Source organism: Lepidochelys kempii, chromosome 1 (assembly GCF_965140265.1).
Source record: "Lepidochelys kempii isolate rLepKem1 chromosome 1, rLepKem1.hap2, whole genome shotgun sequence".
Classification (NCBI taxonomy): Eukaryota; Metazoa; Chordata; order Testudines; family Cheloniidae; genus Lepidochelys; species Lepidochelys kempii.
The window spans coordinates 294,186,179-294,205,208 of record NC_133256.1 but is presented as its reverse complement, the minus strand read 5'-3'; the positions used below and the strand labels follow the sequence as shown (position 1 = coordinate 294,205,208).

Below are 19,030 nucleotides of genomic sequence, written 5' to 3'. Positions count from 1 at the left end.
AAAATTTGGCTGAATTTTGTGAACTATAAAGCTCTTAAAAAAAGCGATGCTGGTACTATTAACTAGAGAAAGGCTCTCTGAAAATGTCCCCCCCAAATACTGCTAAAGCAACTCAGTTCTGAACTGCTATAACCTAGTTGTGGGCTTCCTGTTAGCAGAGACTACCAATGTGTTGACTTCTGATAAACTGTGCAGTGGCTCCATGGTGCAGAACACCACCTGGTAGGTTGAAACCAAATCCATTTCACTTGTGATATACGCCAGTTTCATTATGATTAAAAAGAAAGCTTTCATATTAACTTACACAGTATAGCGTATATATAGTTCTACCAAAACCAGAAGTTTTCCCTTTACATCCAAATTCTGAATAATAGAAAGATGGGTTCCATTTGTACATGTAAATGATACAAGATTGACAGAATCTTAAAAGAACTATGAAAACGAAGGTAAGAAAATAATCCTAGAATATGGGGGTGGCTCTACAAGTAACAACAAGAGAAAGAAAAGTATCAACTTACTATAGTTCTTCAAACCTTTACAGAGTTTTTCTATTAATGGTCCTTTGTCAGCACGTACATCCCTTCTGTAATATTAATGAAGAGTTATTTGCAATAGCACCTATGGGTACTACTGCACTAGACACACACAGTCACTGCCCTAAAGAGCTTTAAAACCTTGGTAGGTTTAAAGCACTTGGATTGTTAAGGATCAGACTGCAGGACCAGAGCCAAGATTTGCAACTTCACATCATCTGCAATGCAAAATTTTGCATTAACTGGCCCTGTTTCAAGCAATTAGTCTTATAATTGCAAAGAATCAAAAAACTTTCACTATATTATCAATTATTAGATCAATTTGAGAACCACTGAGAAACAATGTACTGGGTATACAGACTATTTTATTTGTTACGCTTTTTCAAAGAGCACCAAGTGAAGATCTCGCATGTTTTTAATTTTCAGCAAAACTTTGCAGTTAATCTTTTAATAGTTTTAGAAATTTAAAAAGGGAATTTAAAACTTTATTCTGGAAAATACATCGATGCTGGTTTTCAAATAAGCTAGTTTATTTTAAGAATTCAGTATACAGCTCTTGGTGAATTTGCTTACTATATTTTGGCACATAAAACTTTAATATTTAAATCTGCATGCTTGCATATCAGAGAAACAGCTGCTAATTGCTTTCTGAGCTACTGTAAGTTCTGAAATCACAACTTAGATGAAATCAGAAGCAACAAAGTCAGCAAAGTATTATTGTGACTCCTTCACTGTTCTATTCATAGATTAATTTATAGTCAATTTATTTTGCTGTTGAATAAGCTCATTTAGACATGGAAGTAAGAACCATAAACAGAGTTAAGTAAAGCGCTACACCACCAAACTAGTGCTTATACCAATGGTGTAGAGACTTTACAATATACCAAAGATTTAATAGGACACTAGCATCCCTTCCTCCATATGGATCAGTAAAAGCTAATGACTTTTTTTTTAAAGCAATGCCATATGCACCAGTTTTAACCATGATCAGGTTTCTTTCAATGTATAAAGAGATGACTTATGTTCATCTGACTGTATTGCCAGAGATCCCATTAGCAAGGTAATGGAGGGGAAGTGCTTTTACTTTGGTGGCAAGTGCTTTTCCCCAAAAGGGGCCATATCCATTATACATCTAAAGTTAATATTTTCAAAGCAGTGTAGGTGATTTAGCCATACATCCCCTTCATTAAAATTAATAGATGTGTTAAATCCCCAACCTGGTTTGAAAATATCAGCCTATATACATTCATAAGTTATTTTACACGTCATTTCATAGGTTGTATTAAAAGGAGAATCATGAAAATATTAGAAATTTAATTTCACTGCAATCTACCCATATTTCTTTAGTGCCTTGATAAAATTACTCAGCAAAGGCATAGATGCATGCAGTTAGTTGCCTTCTGAAGAACCTCCCAGCCCAGGTATCAATGGTTAACAGCAAATGGTGACTCTTAACCCATTATCCAATATTTACTACAATCAAGCAGACACGGCATCATTATCAAATTTATGTACCACTTACGGGAGAATGGGACATTTTGCACTCCATATCTAAAACTTATTAAAATTGAAAAAGATGCTCAAAACTGTCTCCAATCTGTAAATTTGATAGCCATATTTATATTTGGGATTCAGATATTACCACATATTACATTCAGAGCACAACCAACCTCATAAAGATTTTTGTATTCATGTGGTAATATTTTTCCTTATTGCAGCAGCAGTTTTCTTTTTCTCCCTTCTCCCTTAGTTGAATCTTCTCCTGAACCTGCAATAAAAAAAATGAAGTCAGTCTTGGAACTAGAGCGCACAGTATAATGTGTAAAAATTATTATTTGAAAACTAATGAATGAGGACTTATTTATTCCTGAATCTTACAAGCTCCACTAGGAAAGTACGAAAAACTTCCGTAAGAGATAGCTATTTGGATCTCAAAATGTACAGGTCTTGTCAGGTATTTTTATAAATCTTAATTTGATATATAAGGACTTACTGCCTTGTCAATCATGCATTTAAATTCTGCAATATCAAAGTGGTTACATAATCTGTCAAGATTCAGATTTTCATAGCAAGTAATTCCATTATTATCCATCCAAGTTTGTTAAAAAACAGCATTATGTTTTCCCAATCAGAAATAGTTAGTTACAGTTACAATGGTTCTTTGAGATGTGATGCAGACATGTAATACACTTAGGTGTGTGCACACCCAGCACACCAGAGCCATAGATTTTGCCTAGCGGTACCTGCAGAGGGATGGTGCACACAATTCATGGCTGTGGAACCTCCCTGGGGTTATATAAGGCAGTGCTGCCCCGAGTGGCCTCAGTTCCTTTGCACCAAACCTCCATATAAGGGGACTCCGACGCAGAGGCAATGGAGGGTGGGTAGTGGAATACATGTCTACATCGCATCTCGTAGAACCAGTTACAGTAATCAATCGTTATTTCTTCTTTGAGTAGATGCAGATCTTTATTCCACCTTGGTGACTTGCAAGCAGTATCCCTTCCAGAAGGTGGGACTATGAGTCTACTGAAGTAGGGATCGTAGTACTGCCCTTCCTAAGTTTGTGTCCACTCTGGAAGATGCGGCAATAGCATAATGTCTGTAAATGTACGTATGGACAACCACATTACTGCCCTGCAAATGTCCACTATGGAACTGTCATTGAGGAATTCTACTGACATTGCTTACGCTCTCGTCGAATGAGCTTGTACCTGCTGAGGAGGCACAGCCGAAGCTATCTCATATACTGCCTTCATACATGCAATGAGACTATGAGGATAACCTTCGCGTGATCCGCCTTGAGCTTGACGGTGACCTGGGGAATGACTTGGATTGGGGGCAAGGCATACAAGAGAGTTGATTGCCAACTTTAGTGGAAAGCATCTGAGAGGGAGCCTGGACGGAGCCCCCCCCCGAAGAGCAGAACATCTGACATTTCCCGTTTTCCCTTGTAGCAAACAGATTGACCATGGTAATGCCCCACACTGCAAAGACAACCTGGAGAACACTAGTCTTCAGGGACCACACGTGACTCAGGGAAAAATACCTGCTAAGGTGGTCGTGAGATGATTCTGAACCCAGGGTAAGTGGACAGCTATCAGAGTAATGTCCTCCTCAGTGCAAAATTGCCACAGATTGATTGCCTCTAGGCCAGGGGTCTCAAAGTCCCGGCCTGAGGGCCATCTGCAGCCTGAGAACCTCCCCACTGCTGCCGGCGGAGGAAAGATGCAGCCACACCGCCCCATGCAGCTCCCATTGGCTCGGGGACAGTGATACCATCACTAGTCGCCAGGCAGAGTCAGCCATGGAGGCGTCACTTTTTTCCCCACCATGAATATAAACAAGTCAAAATTCCGAACACAACTATCTGATGCACACCTTGCTGCAATCCTGAAGGTTTCAACTGCTCAGCCACTGAGGTCAAACATCAACAAACTCACAGAACTGAAGCATTGCCAGGCGCCTGGCAAACACTAAACACACTGGCAGGCGAAGAATTGCATGAAGTTGTATGACAGTTATTATTTCTAAGAAAATGAAAATAAAAAATACAATATAAACGTTTTCTTTTCTGAACACCATCTTCAGTAACATTATTGGCCCACTGGGAGGATCTGAGGACTGGCACTGGCCCTAAGGTAAACTGAGTTTGAGACCCCGCTCTAGGCTGAGCAATCTGGAATGTGCTTCCCCAGCTTGTTCACACAGTACTTCACAGTGGTATTGTCGGTGAGCAAGTGAACCACTGAGTGTCTTATACAGTACTGGAAGGCACAGTATGAATTGTGGATGGCCTGAAGCTCCAGCATGTTGATATGGAGCAAGGCCTCCCGCTTCAACCACAATGCCTGTACCTTCAGCAAGGCAGGTGTGCCCCCCAACCTAGCTGGGAAACGCTGGTGATCACTTACTAGGTGGGTGAGGGCTGGGTGAAAGGAACTCCCAGGCAAACATTCTATGGGCACATCCACCACTGTAAGGAGTCTAGTTCTAGCGGAGAGAGATGAACTAGTCTTTCCAGCAAACGAAGGTTGGGGTGGTAGACCATGTTGACACACATCTGAAGGAGGCAGAGGTTCAGCCTCGCTAACTGAACCACCTGCATGCAAACGGATATGTGCCTCCATAGGCTCAGACACACCTGGACTGTCATGGAAGACAGAGATTGCAGACTGAGGCAGACCCATCAAATTGTCTGAAAGCAGTCAATCAGTAGGAATGATCTTGTGGAATCTAAGGACCCCAATGAACTTGACTTTTTGAGTGGGAGCCAAAGCTGACTTTCCAGCATTTAGAATGACGTCCAGATGGTTAAGCAAGTGCAATGTGGTACTGATGTGAGTGAGAACTTCCTCTCTGGATCTGCCCCTCATAACCAGTCATTGAGGTACAGGAAGATATGGATTCCCTGATATATAGTAACCACACCACGCAATTGGTGAAGACTCAGGGAGTGTAAGAGAGGCTGAACAGCAGCACTGTGTATTGAAAATGGTGCTCTACAATGAAACAAAAGGATTTGCCTGTGGCTGAGCAGAATTGCTACACAGAAGTTGTTTGCTAGAAGCTGAGAATGGGCGACAGGCAATAGATCACTTGATACCTGTTCTGTTCATTCCCTCTGGGGCAGCCTCCATTGGCCACTGTCAGAAGACAGGATACTGGGCTAGATGGACCTTTGGTCGATCCAGTATGGCTGTTCTTATGAAGTAGGGGTCCTGGAGGTCAAAGCAGTGAACCAATCATTCTGAGAGAACACAGGGAGGACAGTCGAAAGAGTGACCATTTGGAACCTCATATATCTGATATGTTTGCTGAGGCTGCAAAAGGTCAAGGATAGGTCTCAGCCTCCTTTGGATTTGGGTATCAAGTAGTACTGGGAGTAGAAGCCAGGACCTCAGTATTCCAGTGGAATTTCCTCCACCACTCCCAACACCAATGCTTGGTGAACAGTATCTCATGAGGGGGTCCCTGAAGAGGGACAGGAAGGGAGGGTGGGGAGGAGGTTTGGAGACAAATTGGATGGCATAACCCAATCTAACAGAGTCCAGGACCCAGATGTTGGAAGTAATCAAGCCCCAACCGCTATAAAAAGGGTCAGTCTGTCCCCAAAGGGATGGGAAGATGAGGAGGCAGGAGTAACTATTGGAACAGTACTCGGGACCAAGTAGACAAAAGGGCATTTAGATGCCACCGAGGGATGGTGCGTAGGCTGGCTGAACCGCTTTCTCTTTTGGGATCTATCCCTCTTCTTAGGTCAGTTCTGCTGCTTCAGGGGAAAGGGCTCCACAAAGTTACACAGTGGGCGATACTGCTGATACTGAGCACCGTAGTGGTGCCTGTGCACTGGCACGGTGTACATACCCACGATCTCAGGATAGCCCTAGAGTCCTTGAAGGAGTCAAGGATTTCATTGGTCTTGTCTGCAAACAGGGTTCACCTGTTGAAAGGCAAGTCCTCAATCATTAGGTGCAACGCTGGAATTTAGCGGCCACTTAGTCCTCCTCATAGTGACCGCAGAGGCCATCACCCTGGCCAAAGTGTCTGTAACGTCAAGGGTGGACTGCAGAGATGTTCTGGCCACCAAGCAGCCTTTCTTGACAAAAGCTGGTCCACAAACATGAATATAAGGGCCGAACTAAGGAAGTTATATTTGGACAGCAACACTGTTGGTTAGCAATTGACATCCATAGGGATGAGGATATGTAGACTTTCCTGCCCAAAAAGTCCAATCACTTAGAGTCTCTGTCCTTGGGGGTGGACTTCATTGGTTTGAGGAGCATGTCGTTGATTGGGAGGGCAACTCTCCCAAGGGCAGATGGCTGCAAAACGTCCACCAATTTGTGGGTGTTCTTATGCAGGAACTCTGCCTGGATGCCCACGGATGAGGCCACAAGGCATAAAGGTCTTGATATCTCTTGAGGTCTCTGTTATTGAAGGGAAGGATGAACTCAGTACTATAGCGTCATCCAGAGACGAGGACAAGGCTCTTAATTGAGCCAAGGCTGGATCTTGTCTTAGGGATGATGCACCCAGACAAGAGGGCTCTGGAGGCTCCATGGGGAGGAAAATGGCTGATTTCTGCATCCACAGCTGATCTACAGCCATCACTGCAGAGCTGGCAGATGATTTAGTCTTTGAACGAGATGAATAGCAGGTCTTGCAGGAACGAGGGGCATCCCACTCATTCCAAGGAGGCCACAGATATGGATAGGGCATTGGTGGCCAGTAGGCGCCTGGCCAGGGAGCGCTTGCCAATGTTACGGACCGTAACAGTCCATCAGTGGTCCTCAGTGTTCACTGGACGATGCAGAGCAGGATAACCTTGACTTGGCTGTGGAAGAGTTCTGGGATTCCGGCAAGGCGGGGCAGAGCTAAACCAGAGGGAGCAAGGAAGTGATCCGTTTCAGCTATTGTCCAGAATGAGGCAGGAAGCAGTGCATCAGATGGAGGTGATACTGTTGGTACTGAACCTACTAGTGCCGAATGCAGAGTTGTAAACAGTGGCACCGAAGTACCTGACTGTACCGACACTGAGGGTGGTGAAAGCTGGCAGGGAAACACATGTGGCAGTGCTGAGGAGGTTCCTCATACCAATTCTGATACTAACTCTACCCCCACTACTGGAAGAAGAGCACTGGGATGAACTGCTGACAGCGGCTTGCTCCACTGGAGGGGCTATAGGTGGTGCAGCTCTGGGAAAATCCTGATCCTGGACCAGTGGTGAAGTTGGGACCAAAAGACACATGATGTCTGCGGCCATCTGATATGCTGACGACATGGACACAGTCAGTACCAACATCCCCCTCGTTGGTACCAGACTCAACGGTACAGGGTTTCTGACTTTCCCTCTTGATACTGTAGCAGGCTTAAAGCTACCTGTGCCATCCTGACCGCCAGCACCAGCTCCGTGCCAGTCCATGCTTTTCCTGGGGGAGGCAAAAAAGAGTCACCCTGAGACCTGGAGCGGTCTTGATTGATCTTATGTGACCTTTTCCTTGGCACAATTGACAGGGAACAGCTCCTCCACTTCTTTGGAGAGGTGCTACTCCCGAACATGAAGCAGACACACTCTCAGAGCCCGAGAGTGACTATCAGCTGGATGACAGCATTGGTACTGGATCAGGCCACATGACCTGTTCAAGCAGATGCTGCCTGAGGTGAAGGTTCCTGCAGATCAAACAGTGCTCTTTGAGGTGGGCCTTATCAAGACAAAGCAGGCACTGTATGTGGGGATTGTTATTAGGGATCGCTCTCCTATACGAAGGACAGTGTTTAAACCCCAGTGAGGGTATCACCAGGGGAAAAAACACTAGAACTAACCAACACTAAAACTACTAACACTAATTATATACAATAAAAATCTAGACTGATTGCAAGGTTGTGAGGTTACAACCACACAGCTCCAACTCCAGACACAGGCGGTAAGAAGGAACGCGGGGGGGGAGGGGGAGGCGTGAGAGGGAGGGGAGGAGGTAGGGGGCGCATGGACAGCACCTCCTAATATAACCAGAGAAGGGACCACAGCCTCTACGGGTACTGCTAGGCAAAATCTCCGGCTTTGGTGTGCTGGGCATGTACACAACAAAGTGGAATACACATCTGCATCTACTTGAAGAAAGACAAATTAGCAAATATGAAGTCTCTAGTTTAAGCTGTTTTTGCAGTGCAAAAATTGAATACTTTCCAAATTAGAACAGTCACCCACCCCCACCATAGTTCCATCTCTTAAAAGGACCGTGCTCGATTATCTCAGTCATTCCAACAAAGATTCTCCTGTTGGTTACAGACAACATGAGAGATTTCCGATAAAGAGGAGCTTTGAGAAAGTATGTGAAAATGGGAAGGAGCACTGTTTCCATTACAAGACCAACTTTCAATTAAGTTAGAGTCTTAATCAGGGAGTTTCTACCATGGCCCCACAACAAGTTTCTGCATTTTATTACACTTGATCATTTTTGAAAAATGAAAATCCTTCATTTTTATACTTTTGTGTATTCCTTGTTCTAGACTCAACTTTTAAAATACTTCTGACACATGAAAAATCATCAAGTAATCCATATATTACTTATATAGTTAGGCCACTGGTGTGCTGATATCACAGCCTACCACGCTAACGAATATTTTCTCATTGTTTCCTTGTATTCCCTCCCATCTGTCAGTATCCATCTGTTGTCTCTTGTCTTGTACTTAGCTTGTAAGATCTTTAGGACAGAGACCTTCTTTTTGTTGGGTTTGCACAGACCTCAGTGCAATGGGGTCCCAGTCCATGACTGGGGTTCCTGGGCACTATGGTTATACAATAAATAATTATCCTATTGTAATACTCAAACTAGTCATATATCAGGAACACTAAACAATAGATCATTATGCTTCACACAAAATTTTGTTTGTGGCCTCATGCAAATCTTACTCATAACTGTCCTGCTAGATGAACATCCAGAATTTTTGCTGTTTTAAAAGCCCTATTTTGCTGCCCCGTTTGCCAGCTGATAATGCAATTATTTTGAACATTCACAGATAAGACCAGAAGGAGCCATTGTGATTTAGTCTGACCTCCTGTCTAACACAGGTCACAGAACTTGTTTAAACTATAGCATCTCTTTTAGAAAAACTTCACCTTTTGATTTAAAGATCACCAGTGATGGAGAATCCACTACAACCCTTGGTAAGCTGTTCCAATATATAATTACTCTTGTTCTTTAAAAAAACCCACACCTTATTTCCAGTCTGAATATGTCTAGCATCAACTGCCAGCTATTGGCTGCTAGACTGAATATCTGTTTCCCATATAGACTGTGATCTAGTCACTCCTTAACAGTCTCTTTGTGACATTAGAAGCTAGGTTTATCTTCTCCCACAACCAATACAAAACCCTCATCCTCAAAAACTTAGTTTATCTTGCATCAGCCACTTCCTTGGTTCTTCAGAAGAGAATTCAGGAATAAAATGGGATTGAAAAGTAGTTTTCTATTGATGGGAGGCAGGCTATTGGCTATAGGTCAATGATAACAGAATCAAAGACAAACTGCATTGCCAGGAGACACTAGAAACAGCTGACAGGAATTGGTCACCTGATAATTAGTGTCTCAACCTGATATTCCACTGAACTGCAAAAAAACTACCTCACTGCTTCTGAAGAATGCTGAAGCCAGCTTGCTTTGCTGTGTTAACCACAAGAAGTACACTACATAAGAATTGCACTAGGCATATTTACTTGCTTCCCGGTGCAATTCAAGATGTTGATATTGACCCATGAAAACTTTATATTTTTTTCTAGCTATCTGAAAAAACTACCGCTCTCTGAAAAACTGCCCTTCTCTGTGTGTGCTCCACTTCAACCACTGTATACAGCTGAGCCTTTCACAGTCACTCAAACTTAAACATCTGGCTGCGGCAAAGCTTCTTGATACTTGAAATTTCAATTTTTACTGGTGACTGTATAGAACAGCAAAACCTGTACATACAAGCAGCACTTTTTCTGAGAAAGGATAATTTACATGCAAATTTATACAAGGTTAGCTTATAAAGACACTTAAGTATTTTCTTTTTTAAGTGAAGATAAGATGCAAGGAAAATGCCTATTTTGGGGGATACTGTAAAAGTTTGTGAAGAAAAAAATTTTTTTGTTCAAAAACAACTTAAATGTAATCAAATATTGGGTAAAAATGCAGTGTATTTAACCAGTGAGTCTTAGCTAATAATAGTAATTTATGAACAACAGGCTTCAGCATGGCCCACAACTGAAATGTATTTGAAAAAGAAAAGAACTCTGGACTTACCTTTATATGGTATTTTAATGCACCAAGCTGATATACTGCTTGAAAAGGTTTGCGATCAATCGGACATGAAGCCATAACCTGAAAGAAGATTTTTCATTTATTAGGATTTACACCAAATTAGGGAAAAAAAACCTAATTGTCTAGACTTTTAATTCATTTAATTCTCCTGGACTTCTTAGCAGAAATCTCTCACCCTCTACTAGCTGCTCAGCTATTGATAGCCTCTCAATGGAAAAAGAAAAATAGTCCAACCGTAGAGGAACGGATCCAATAAATATGGGAAGTTGTTATGGAAAAATTAACACACTAATTACGTACCCAGAAAAACAGACAGAGGGCAAATGGATACTTTGATATTTGGTTATCTTTTATTCAGTACTCAGACAAAGTACGTTCACCTATAAAATAACCCAGCACTCTTGTTCAATATTTTTAAAAATAAAATAATATTGGATAAACATGCCTATTCTGTTCAATGAGCAGATTTCCCTCAATTTAATGACAGGTTTCAGAATAGCAGCCATGTTAGTCTGTATTGGCAAAAAGAAAAGGAGTACTTGTGGCACCTTAGAGACTAACAAATTTGTTAGTCTCTAAGGTGTCACAAGTACTCCTTTTCTTTTTACTCAATTTAATAAGATCACTAGAACCATGTCTTAGATGTAAGGAGGCTCACTTTATAATATAGTACCACTTCGTTAAAGAAAGATTTGATGACTATATTTTTGTATGATGTGTCTAAACAAAAGCTCATTGACATGCTAATTATTGTATGCAGTGTAGTTGTAGCCATGTTGATCCCAGAATATTGGAGAGACAAGGTGAGTAAGGTAATATCTTTTATTGGACTAACTTTTGTTGGTGAGAGACACAAACTTCCGAGCCACACCTGAAGAAGAGCTCTGTGTGGCTCGAAACTTTGTCTCTCTCACCAACAGAAGTTGGATAAATAAAAGATACTACCTCACCTACCTTGTTCCTCTAATACTGATTTATTATTTTGTTTCTGATATTTACATGGCAATGGTATGTAAACCTATTAAGACTCCCTAAACAAAATACAAAAAACCACAAAAATGAAAGTAAGTTGCTCGAAACATGCAATGTTACAACTGGCTCATATTAACTGATTTGCATTTATTACCCTAGTAAAATTTAATCAACCATCATAAAAGCTGTCATGTACAGACTCATAATTTCACCCAACCATTAAACTTTTAATTAAGGACAAAACTGCTATATGTGAAACAGAATGTACCAAAATATCTAGTTCAGCAGGTACTCTCCAGAAATAACGTTACATGAAGTTAGCTGCACCTATTTTTTTTTCCTTCACAGATGTGGGGTATAAAGGACGCTGAATAAAAAATACAGTTTCTGAATCTTTTTGAAAAAAGTTTATCAACTTCAACTCACCTTACTTAATATCACAACACTTAGATATATTTATAGTGAAAACAACGATAAGTTTATTACCAATGATTCAAGAGATAGTGAGCAAGGATAATGGAAAGAAAAAGTTATGGTTTTTTTTTTTTTAAATATAACATTTTCTAGAGACTAAACTTAACTATTAGTTAACCTGTCTAATGAAGTTAACCTCACTCACAGCCTTTTGAAGAGTCTTAAAACCAAACTGGCAGCGATCCCATTTTCATGAGTGTAAATGTACTGCACTTTTACTCCCTAGGTGCAGGATGACAGGATGTCTTTTTTGTTCCCAAAATATCAGCCAGTGAACCTTTAAAGGGTATCAAGATAAGGTTCTCTTCCCCTGTTGTATTTCTATACCTGTTCATTCCTTTCCGAAATTCTTACAATCCTTCATCTGCATTTAGCTTTGATGGGTAATGTAAGACCAACTGTGAAGCAGATAAAACTCAATTTACATTTTAACAGAGACAGGTAAATAAACATCTTTTGTCTGACAGGAAACCTGCTTCTGCACCTCTGCTGTGATACAGAACATATTTTCAGCAGACATACATAACTCCTTACATAGCATCTGTACATACATTTCATAACAATGACAATGACTGGTGTGACCCTGGCTTTCATTTAAGCCCACATAGGATTTTCTCTGGTGAACCAGAATGTACCTACCAGAATCCGAATGTTCTTGTAACCCCCTTGCCAGCTGGCATTCAGGGTTCCTTGGGTCATAGCATATATACAAAAAGTTCACAGAACTCAATTTTTCTATAACGTGCTACCATGGATAACACAGTTTATGTTCATATAGTGCCTTTCATACCAAAGGGATCCCACAGCTCTTTACAAACACTGTACATGAGTCACTTTGCCCACTACTAAAGGACAGCCACGTCTGCAGTGGAACTCATCAGCTTTTTTATGGCGCATAGCATCATTATGACAATTTAGGATAGGAAATGAAGTTCATAACTAACTGAAATGTAAATGTAATTAACTAACTGTAATGCTGTTCTCTTGCTGCAGAGAGGAAATGGCTCCTACCACTCCTAGGCATTAGTCTCCCTTTGCCCCCGTTTAATTGGATCTGGCTTCTCACAGACCCCTGCTATACTCCTCCTTTTGTCTTATTCTTTTACCTTACAGGCTTCCTTGGATCACACCCCACCCTCCACATGATAAAACTATCCTCTCTGTGCCTTTCCTTGGATTAAACCCTGGTGGGAGATTGTGTTATTTGCCAAAGTGCTGAAGCAACAATGCCAAAGTGCTCAGTGCCAAAAGGAAGAACTTACGCAACGCATCAGAGGATTCTTTAAGATCTTCAGAGACTAGCTTTCTATTTATGCTCCTGATCTAGTGATGGCTGAAGAGTCCTGCCCTGATGTCACCAAAATAAAACTTAAATAATGGAGGACAAGACCTGATTAGAAGGCACAGGGGCATGCAGAATAGATACTAAAGCAGAGTAGGTGCTGAACAGGAACAATAATTGAAGAGGTGTATCTTCTATGGGGAACCTTTCCTGTCAAGAGGAAATGAATAAAATGTTCCAGGGTGGTATCATAGAATATCAGGGTTGGAAGGGACCTCAGGAGGTCATCTAGTCCAACCCCCTGCTCAAAGCAGGACCAATCCCCAATTAAATCATCCCAGCAGGGCTTTGTCAAGCCTGACCTTAAAAACTTCTAAGGAAGGAGATTCTACCACCTCCCTAGGTAACGCATTCCAGTGTTTCACCACCCTCTTAGTGAAAAAGGTTTTTCCTAATATCCAACCTAAACCTCCCCCACTGCAACTTGAGACCATTACTCCTTGTTCTGTCCTCTTCTACCACTGAGGATAGTCTAGAACCATCCTCTCTGGAACCACCTCTCAGGTAGTTGAAAGCAGCTATCAAATCCCCTCTCATTCTTCTCTTCTGCAGACTAAACAATCCCAGTTCCCTCAGCCTCTCCTCATAAGTCAGGTGTTCCAGACCCCTAATCATTTTTGTTGCCCTTCGCTGGACTCTCTCCAATTTATCTACATCCTTCTTGTAGTGTGGGGCCCAAAACTGGACACAGTACTCCAGATAAGGCCTCACCAATGTCGAATAGAGGGGAACGATCACGTCCCTTGATCTGCTCGCTATGCCCCTACTTATACATCCCAAAATGCCATTGGCCTTCTTGGCAACAAGGGCACACTGCTGACTCATATCCAACTTCTTGTCCACTGTCACCCCTAGGTCCTTTTCCGCAGAACTGCTGCCTAGCCGTTCGGTCCCTAGTCTGTAGCTGTGCATTGGGTTCTTCCGTCCTAAGTGCAGGACCCTGCACTTATCCTTATTGAACCTCATCAGATTTCTTTTGGCCCAATCCTCCAATTTGTCTAGGTCCCTCTGTATCCTATCCCTGCCCTCCGGCGTATCAACCACTCCTCCCAGTTTAGTATCATCCGCAAATTTGCTGAGAGTGCAATCCACACCATCCTCCAGATCATTTATGAAGATATTGAACAAAACCGGCCCCAGGACCGACCCCTGGGGCACTCCACTTGACACCGGCTGCCAACTAGACATGGAGCCATTGATCACTACCCGTTGAGCCCGACAATCTAGCCAACTTTCTACCCACTTTATAGTGCATTCATCCAGCCGGTACTTCTTTAACTTGCTGACAAGAATACTGTGGGAGACCGTGTCAAAAGCTTTGCTAAAGTCAAGAAACAATATATCCACTGCTTTCCCTTCATCCACAGAACCAGTAATCTCATCATAAAAGGCGATTAGATTAGTCAGGCATGACCTTCCCTTGGTGAATCCATGCTGACTGTTCCTGATCACTTTCCTCTCATGTCAGTGCTTCAGGATTGATTCCTTGAGGACCTGCTCCATGATTTTTCCAGGGACTGAGGTGAGGCTGACTGGCCTGTAGTTCCCAGGATCCTCCTTCTTCCCTTTTTTAAAGATTGGCACTACATTATAGCCTTTTTCCAGTCATCTGAGACTTCCCCCGTTCGCCACGAGCTTTCAAAGATAATGGCCAATGGCTCTGCAATCACAGCCGCCAATTCCTTTAGCGCTCTCGGATGCAACTCATCCGGCCCCATGGATTTGTGCACGTCCAGCTTTTCTAAATAGTCCCTAACCACCTCTTTCTCCACAGAGGGCTGGCCATCTACTCCCCATGTTGTGATGCCCAGCGCAGCAGTCTGGGAGCTGTCCTTGTTAGTGAAGACAGGCAAAAAAAGCATTGAGCACATTAGCTTTTTCCACATCCTCTGTCACTAGGTTGCCTCCCTCATTCAGTAAGGGGCCCACACTTTCCTTGGCTTTCTTCTTGTTGCCAACATACCTGAAGAAACCCTTCTTGTTACTCTTGACATCTCTTGCTAGCTGCAGCTCCAGGTGCGATTTGGCCCTCCTGATTTCATTCCTACATGCCCGAGCAATATTTTTATACTCTTCCCTGGTCATATGTCCAACCTTCCACTTCTTGTAAGCTTCTTTTTTATGTTTAAGATCCGCTAGGATTTCACCATTAAGCCAAGCTGGTCGCCTGCCATATTTACTATTCTTTCGACTCATCGGGATGGTTTGTCCCTGTAACCGCAACAGGGATTCCTTGAAATACAGCCAGCTCTCCTGGACTCCTTTCCCCTTCATCCAGGGGATCCTACCCATCCGTTCCCTGAGAGAGTTGAAGTCTGCTTTCCTGAAGTCTAGGGTCCGTATCCCGCTGCTTACCTTTCTTCCCTGTGTCAGGATCCTGAACTCAACCAACTCATGGTCACTGCCTCCCAGATTCCCGTCCACTTTTGCTTCCCCCACTAATTCTTCCCTGTTTGTGAGCAGCAGGTTAAGAAAAGCTCCCCCCCAGTTGGCTTCTCTAGCACTTGCACCAGGAAATTGTCCCCTATGCTTTCCAAAAACTTCCAGGATTGTCTATGCACCGCTGTATTGCTCTCCCAGCAGATATCAGGAAGATTAAAGTCACTCATGAGAACCAGGGCGTGCGATCTAGTAGCTTCTGCGAGTTGCCGGAAGAAAGCCTCATCCGCCTCATCCCCCTGGTCCGGTGGTCTATAGCAGACTCCCACCACCACATCACTCTTGTTGCTCACACTTCTAAACTTAATCCAGAGACACTCAGGTTTTTCTGCAGTTTCATACCGGAGCTCTGAGCAGTCAGACTGCTCCCTTACATACAGTGCTACTCCCCCACCTTTTCTGCCCTGCCTGTCCTTCCTGAACAGTAACAGTTTATAACCATCCATGACAGTACTCCAGTCATGTGAGTTATCCCACCAAGTCTCTGTTATTCCAATCACGTCATAATTCCTTGACATCACCAGGACCTCCAGTTCTCCCTGCTTGTTTCCAAGGCTTTGTGCATTCGTATATAAGCACTTGAGATAACCTGCTGATCGCCCCTCATTCTCAGTATGAGGCAGGAGCCCTCCCTTCCCAGACGTTCCTGCCTGTGCTTTCACCTGGTATCCCGCTTTCCCACTTACCTCAGGGCTTTGGTCTCCTTCCCCCGGTGAACCTAGTTTAAAGCCCTCCTCACTAGGTTAGCCAGCCTGCTCGCAAAGATGCTCTTCCCTCTCTTCGTAAGATGGAGCCCGTCTCTGCCCAGCACTCCTCCTTCATGGAACACCATCCCATGGTCAAAGAATCCAAAGCCTTCTCTCCGACACCACCTGCGTAGCCATTCATTGACTTCCACGATTCGATGGTCCCTGCCCCGGCCTTTTCCTTCCACGGGGAGGATGGACAAGAACACCTCTTGCGCCTCAAACTCCTTTATCCTTCTTCCCAGAGCCACGTAGTCCGCAGTGAGCCACTCAAGGTCATTCTTGGCAGTATCATTGGTGCCCACGTGGAGAAGCAGGAAGGGGTAGCGATCAGAGGGCTTGATGAGTCTCGGCAGTCTCTCCATCACATCGCGAATCTTAGCCCCTGGCAAGCAGCAGACTTCTCGGTTTTCCTGTTAGTTAAGTTCCATAGTGAGATAAGACTGTCAGATATGGGGATGAATTTTGGTGGGTACCACCTGACTCTTGCTAGACAGCTAAGATCCAGGAGGAAGAATCCTACAAAACAGCTTCACAAAAATAGAATTTCAAGGTGAGCAACATTCTCTTATTGCTGTGTACTAGTCTTTTCTCTCCTAGGACACTACTCTACCCCCACACAATCAAAGCAGAGACTGCAAAGAAATCAGGAAACCTTTCTTTTTAAATTTTCAGTTTCTTTAAAATAATAGCAGATTAACTGTAATTAACTGTAAAATGTCATTTGTCACTGTGTATACACTAGTGTTTTTAAGTTGGTTCCTCTGTAGAAAATAAAAATCTGACAGTAGTTCAAGTCATATTGAGCAACTCTTTTTATCCTCAGTTTTTACAGAATATATTGAAAATAGGCTCCATTTTGGAAGGTGGGGGAAAGAGGAGAGTCTTTCAGATTAGAATTTTCAGGTAACTGCTTAGTTTTTTTCCACCCCAATGGATGTAGCTTTGCCTTTAAAATAAACCACAAACCTTCAAGAACTTGTATATGGTGGTATAAACCTAGTTATTGTACATTTCAAAGAAGATACATTATTGTCGTATCTTCTATATTCCGAATTGGGTGATTTCTCATAACTCATAAGTCAAAGTAATTGATAGTTATTTATAAATGAATGACCATACAGAAGGATCAAGGTAGGTAAGCAAATATTAAACTACTCCTTCACCCAAATACAAAAAAAACCCCTTAAAACTAACAGTAAATATTTAATACTAATTAATTAGGAAAAGTAATGACCAAACTACATGACATAAACATACTTCTAGTGGTCACACATTTAAAATATACTTCTATAAAACCACTTATAAATTTCCCCAACAATGGCATTTTGGTGTCTCCCCACCAGACTTTACAAAGAAATTTTAAATTATATTTATATAATTACATGGGCTGAAGGTATCCTAGAGCCCCAGAGGAGAAAGGAACCTTCATAGAGTTATTTATTTGAGGTTTTCCCTCCACACACATTTATCTTTAGCCATGGTGGAAAAAGCAGACAGGTCCCCATGGCAACTAACAAAACTTAAATACAAGCAAACTGAAAAGGTACATCTTTATCTATCTTAAATAATTAGACAGTAAGCTGTTTGCGGCAGAAATCACCTTTTATTCTGCTTTTGTATAGTGCCTAATACAATGGCAGTCTCAATCCTAATCAGGCCTTGTAGATGCTACCTATACACTGTAGAGGAAATCAATGACAATAAGAAAAGCTATTACAGAGGGGAACAGAAGGGCAGAGATCTTATTTTCTAAACATATGATTAGGGATCTGGTAAAGCATGTATTTAAACCAAAAATCTCATTTACTCTAGCAAGGAGGATTGTAGAGAAGAAAACTCTCATAGGTCTGTATTGTACCGAATGAGATAAACTTAATACTAACTCAAAAAGACAATTTTTTTTTGAAGAAAACAATGTCATTTTTACACTAGGAACCCAAACAGCGATACATAAAACAAACGATCCATTGCTTTTACCTACTTTCAGCTAAAGCTAGGTTTGACAACCTTAGAAAAATAATAGTTTTGCTGCAGTGGGTTCAGTTCTTGAATAAGTGTACACTAGATACAGAACAGAATTAAAAACCATTAAAAAGAAAGTTAAGGACAGAAAAAAGTTTTCCACTTACTTTAGACAAACAAACAGAACCTACAAAATAATTACTGGTTACAGAACAGAGAAATTGTGGTTATGATTTTAATATTACCACAATGAAGCATCTGGAGGAAGCAACATTTCTTAATAAATTCCTGGAGAGCAGCAGCAAACTCGAGAGTTAGAAAATGGAAGCCCCATTGTGCTAGGTACTGTACACTCACCTATGAAGACAATGTCCCTGCCCAGAAAGTATTACAACATAAGATAAGGGAAGTATAAATAATTAGTGGAATTGGATTCAAATAAAATTTTTTTATATAATTAGCAATCACAAATATAAAGTGGAGATTATCCCCATCTACCCCTCAAAATAGCCAATAATTAATGGGCTAATTTCTTGTAGGCATCACAAGAGGTGGGAGGTCTTGAGAAAGAAAATGTAATGTATCAGACTATTTGAACAGTGGAGAAAGCTACTTAGCACTATTTATAAACAGATTATTTAAAAATTTTGAAAATTTGAATCCAATTATAACACATACTCACAGATTTAAAATAAATGGTCTAAGTGACTAGTGACAACTTTACTTGATCAGTTAATCAGTTATTTTTCCCATTAA

The 19,030-nt window shown here is 41.9% G+C and overlaps 1 protein-coding gene across 10 annotated transcripts in view; it reads right to left on the bottom strand.

Moving 5' to 3' along the window:
- Positions 1–19,030, bottom strand: part of SCAF11 (SR-related CTD associated factor 11) — a 68,006-nt gene that overhangs the window by 25,747 nt on the left and 23,229 nt on the right. For 6 of the 10 annotated variants that reach the window (XM_073327979.1, XM_073327981.1, XM_073327980.1 and 3 more), the window contains 3 exons: positions 10,319–10,396; positions 2,204–2,301; positions 519–583 (listed from right to left, as the gene is read on the bottom strand). In XM_073327979.1, the coding sequence (XP_073184080.1) occupies positions 519–583; positions 2,204–2,301; positions 10,319–10,396 (241 nt within the window). The other 4 variants (XM_073327984.1, XM_073327983.1, XM_073327985.1 and 1 more) reach the window with 4 other exon arrangements.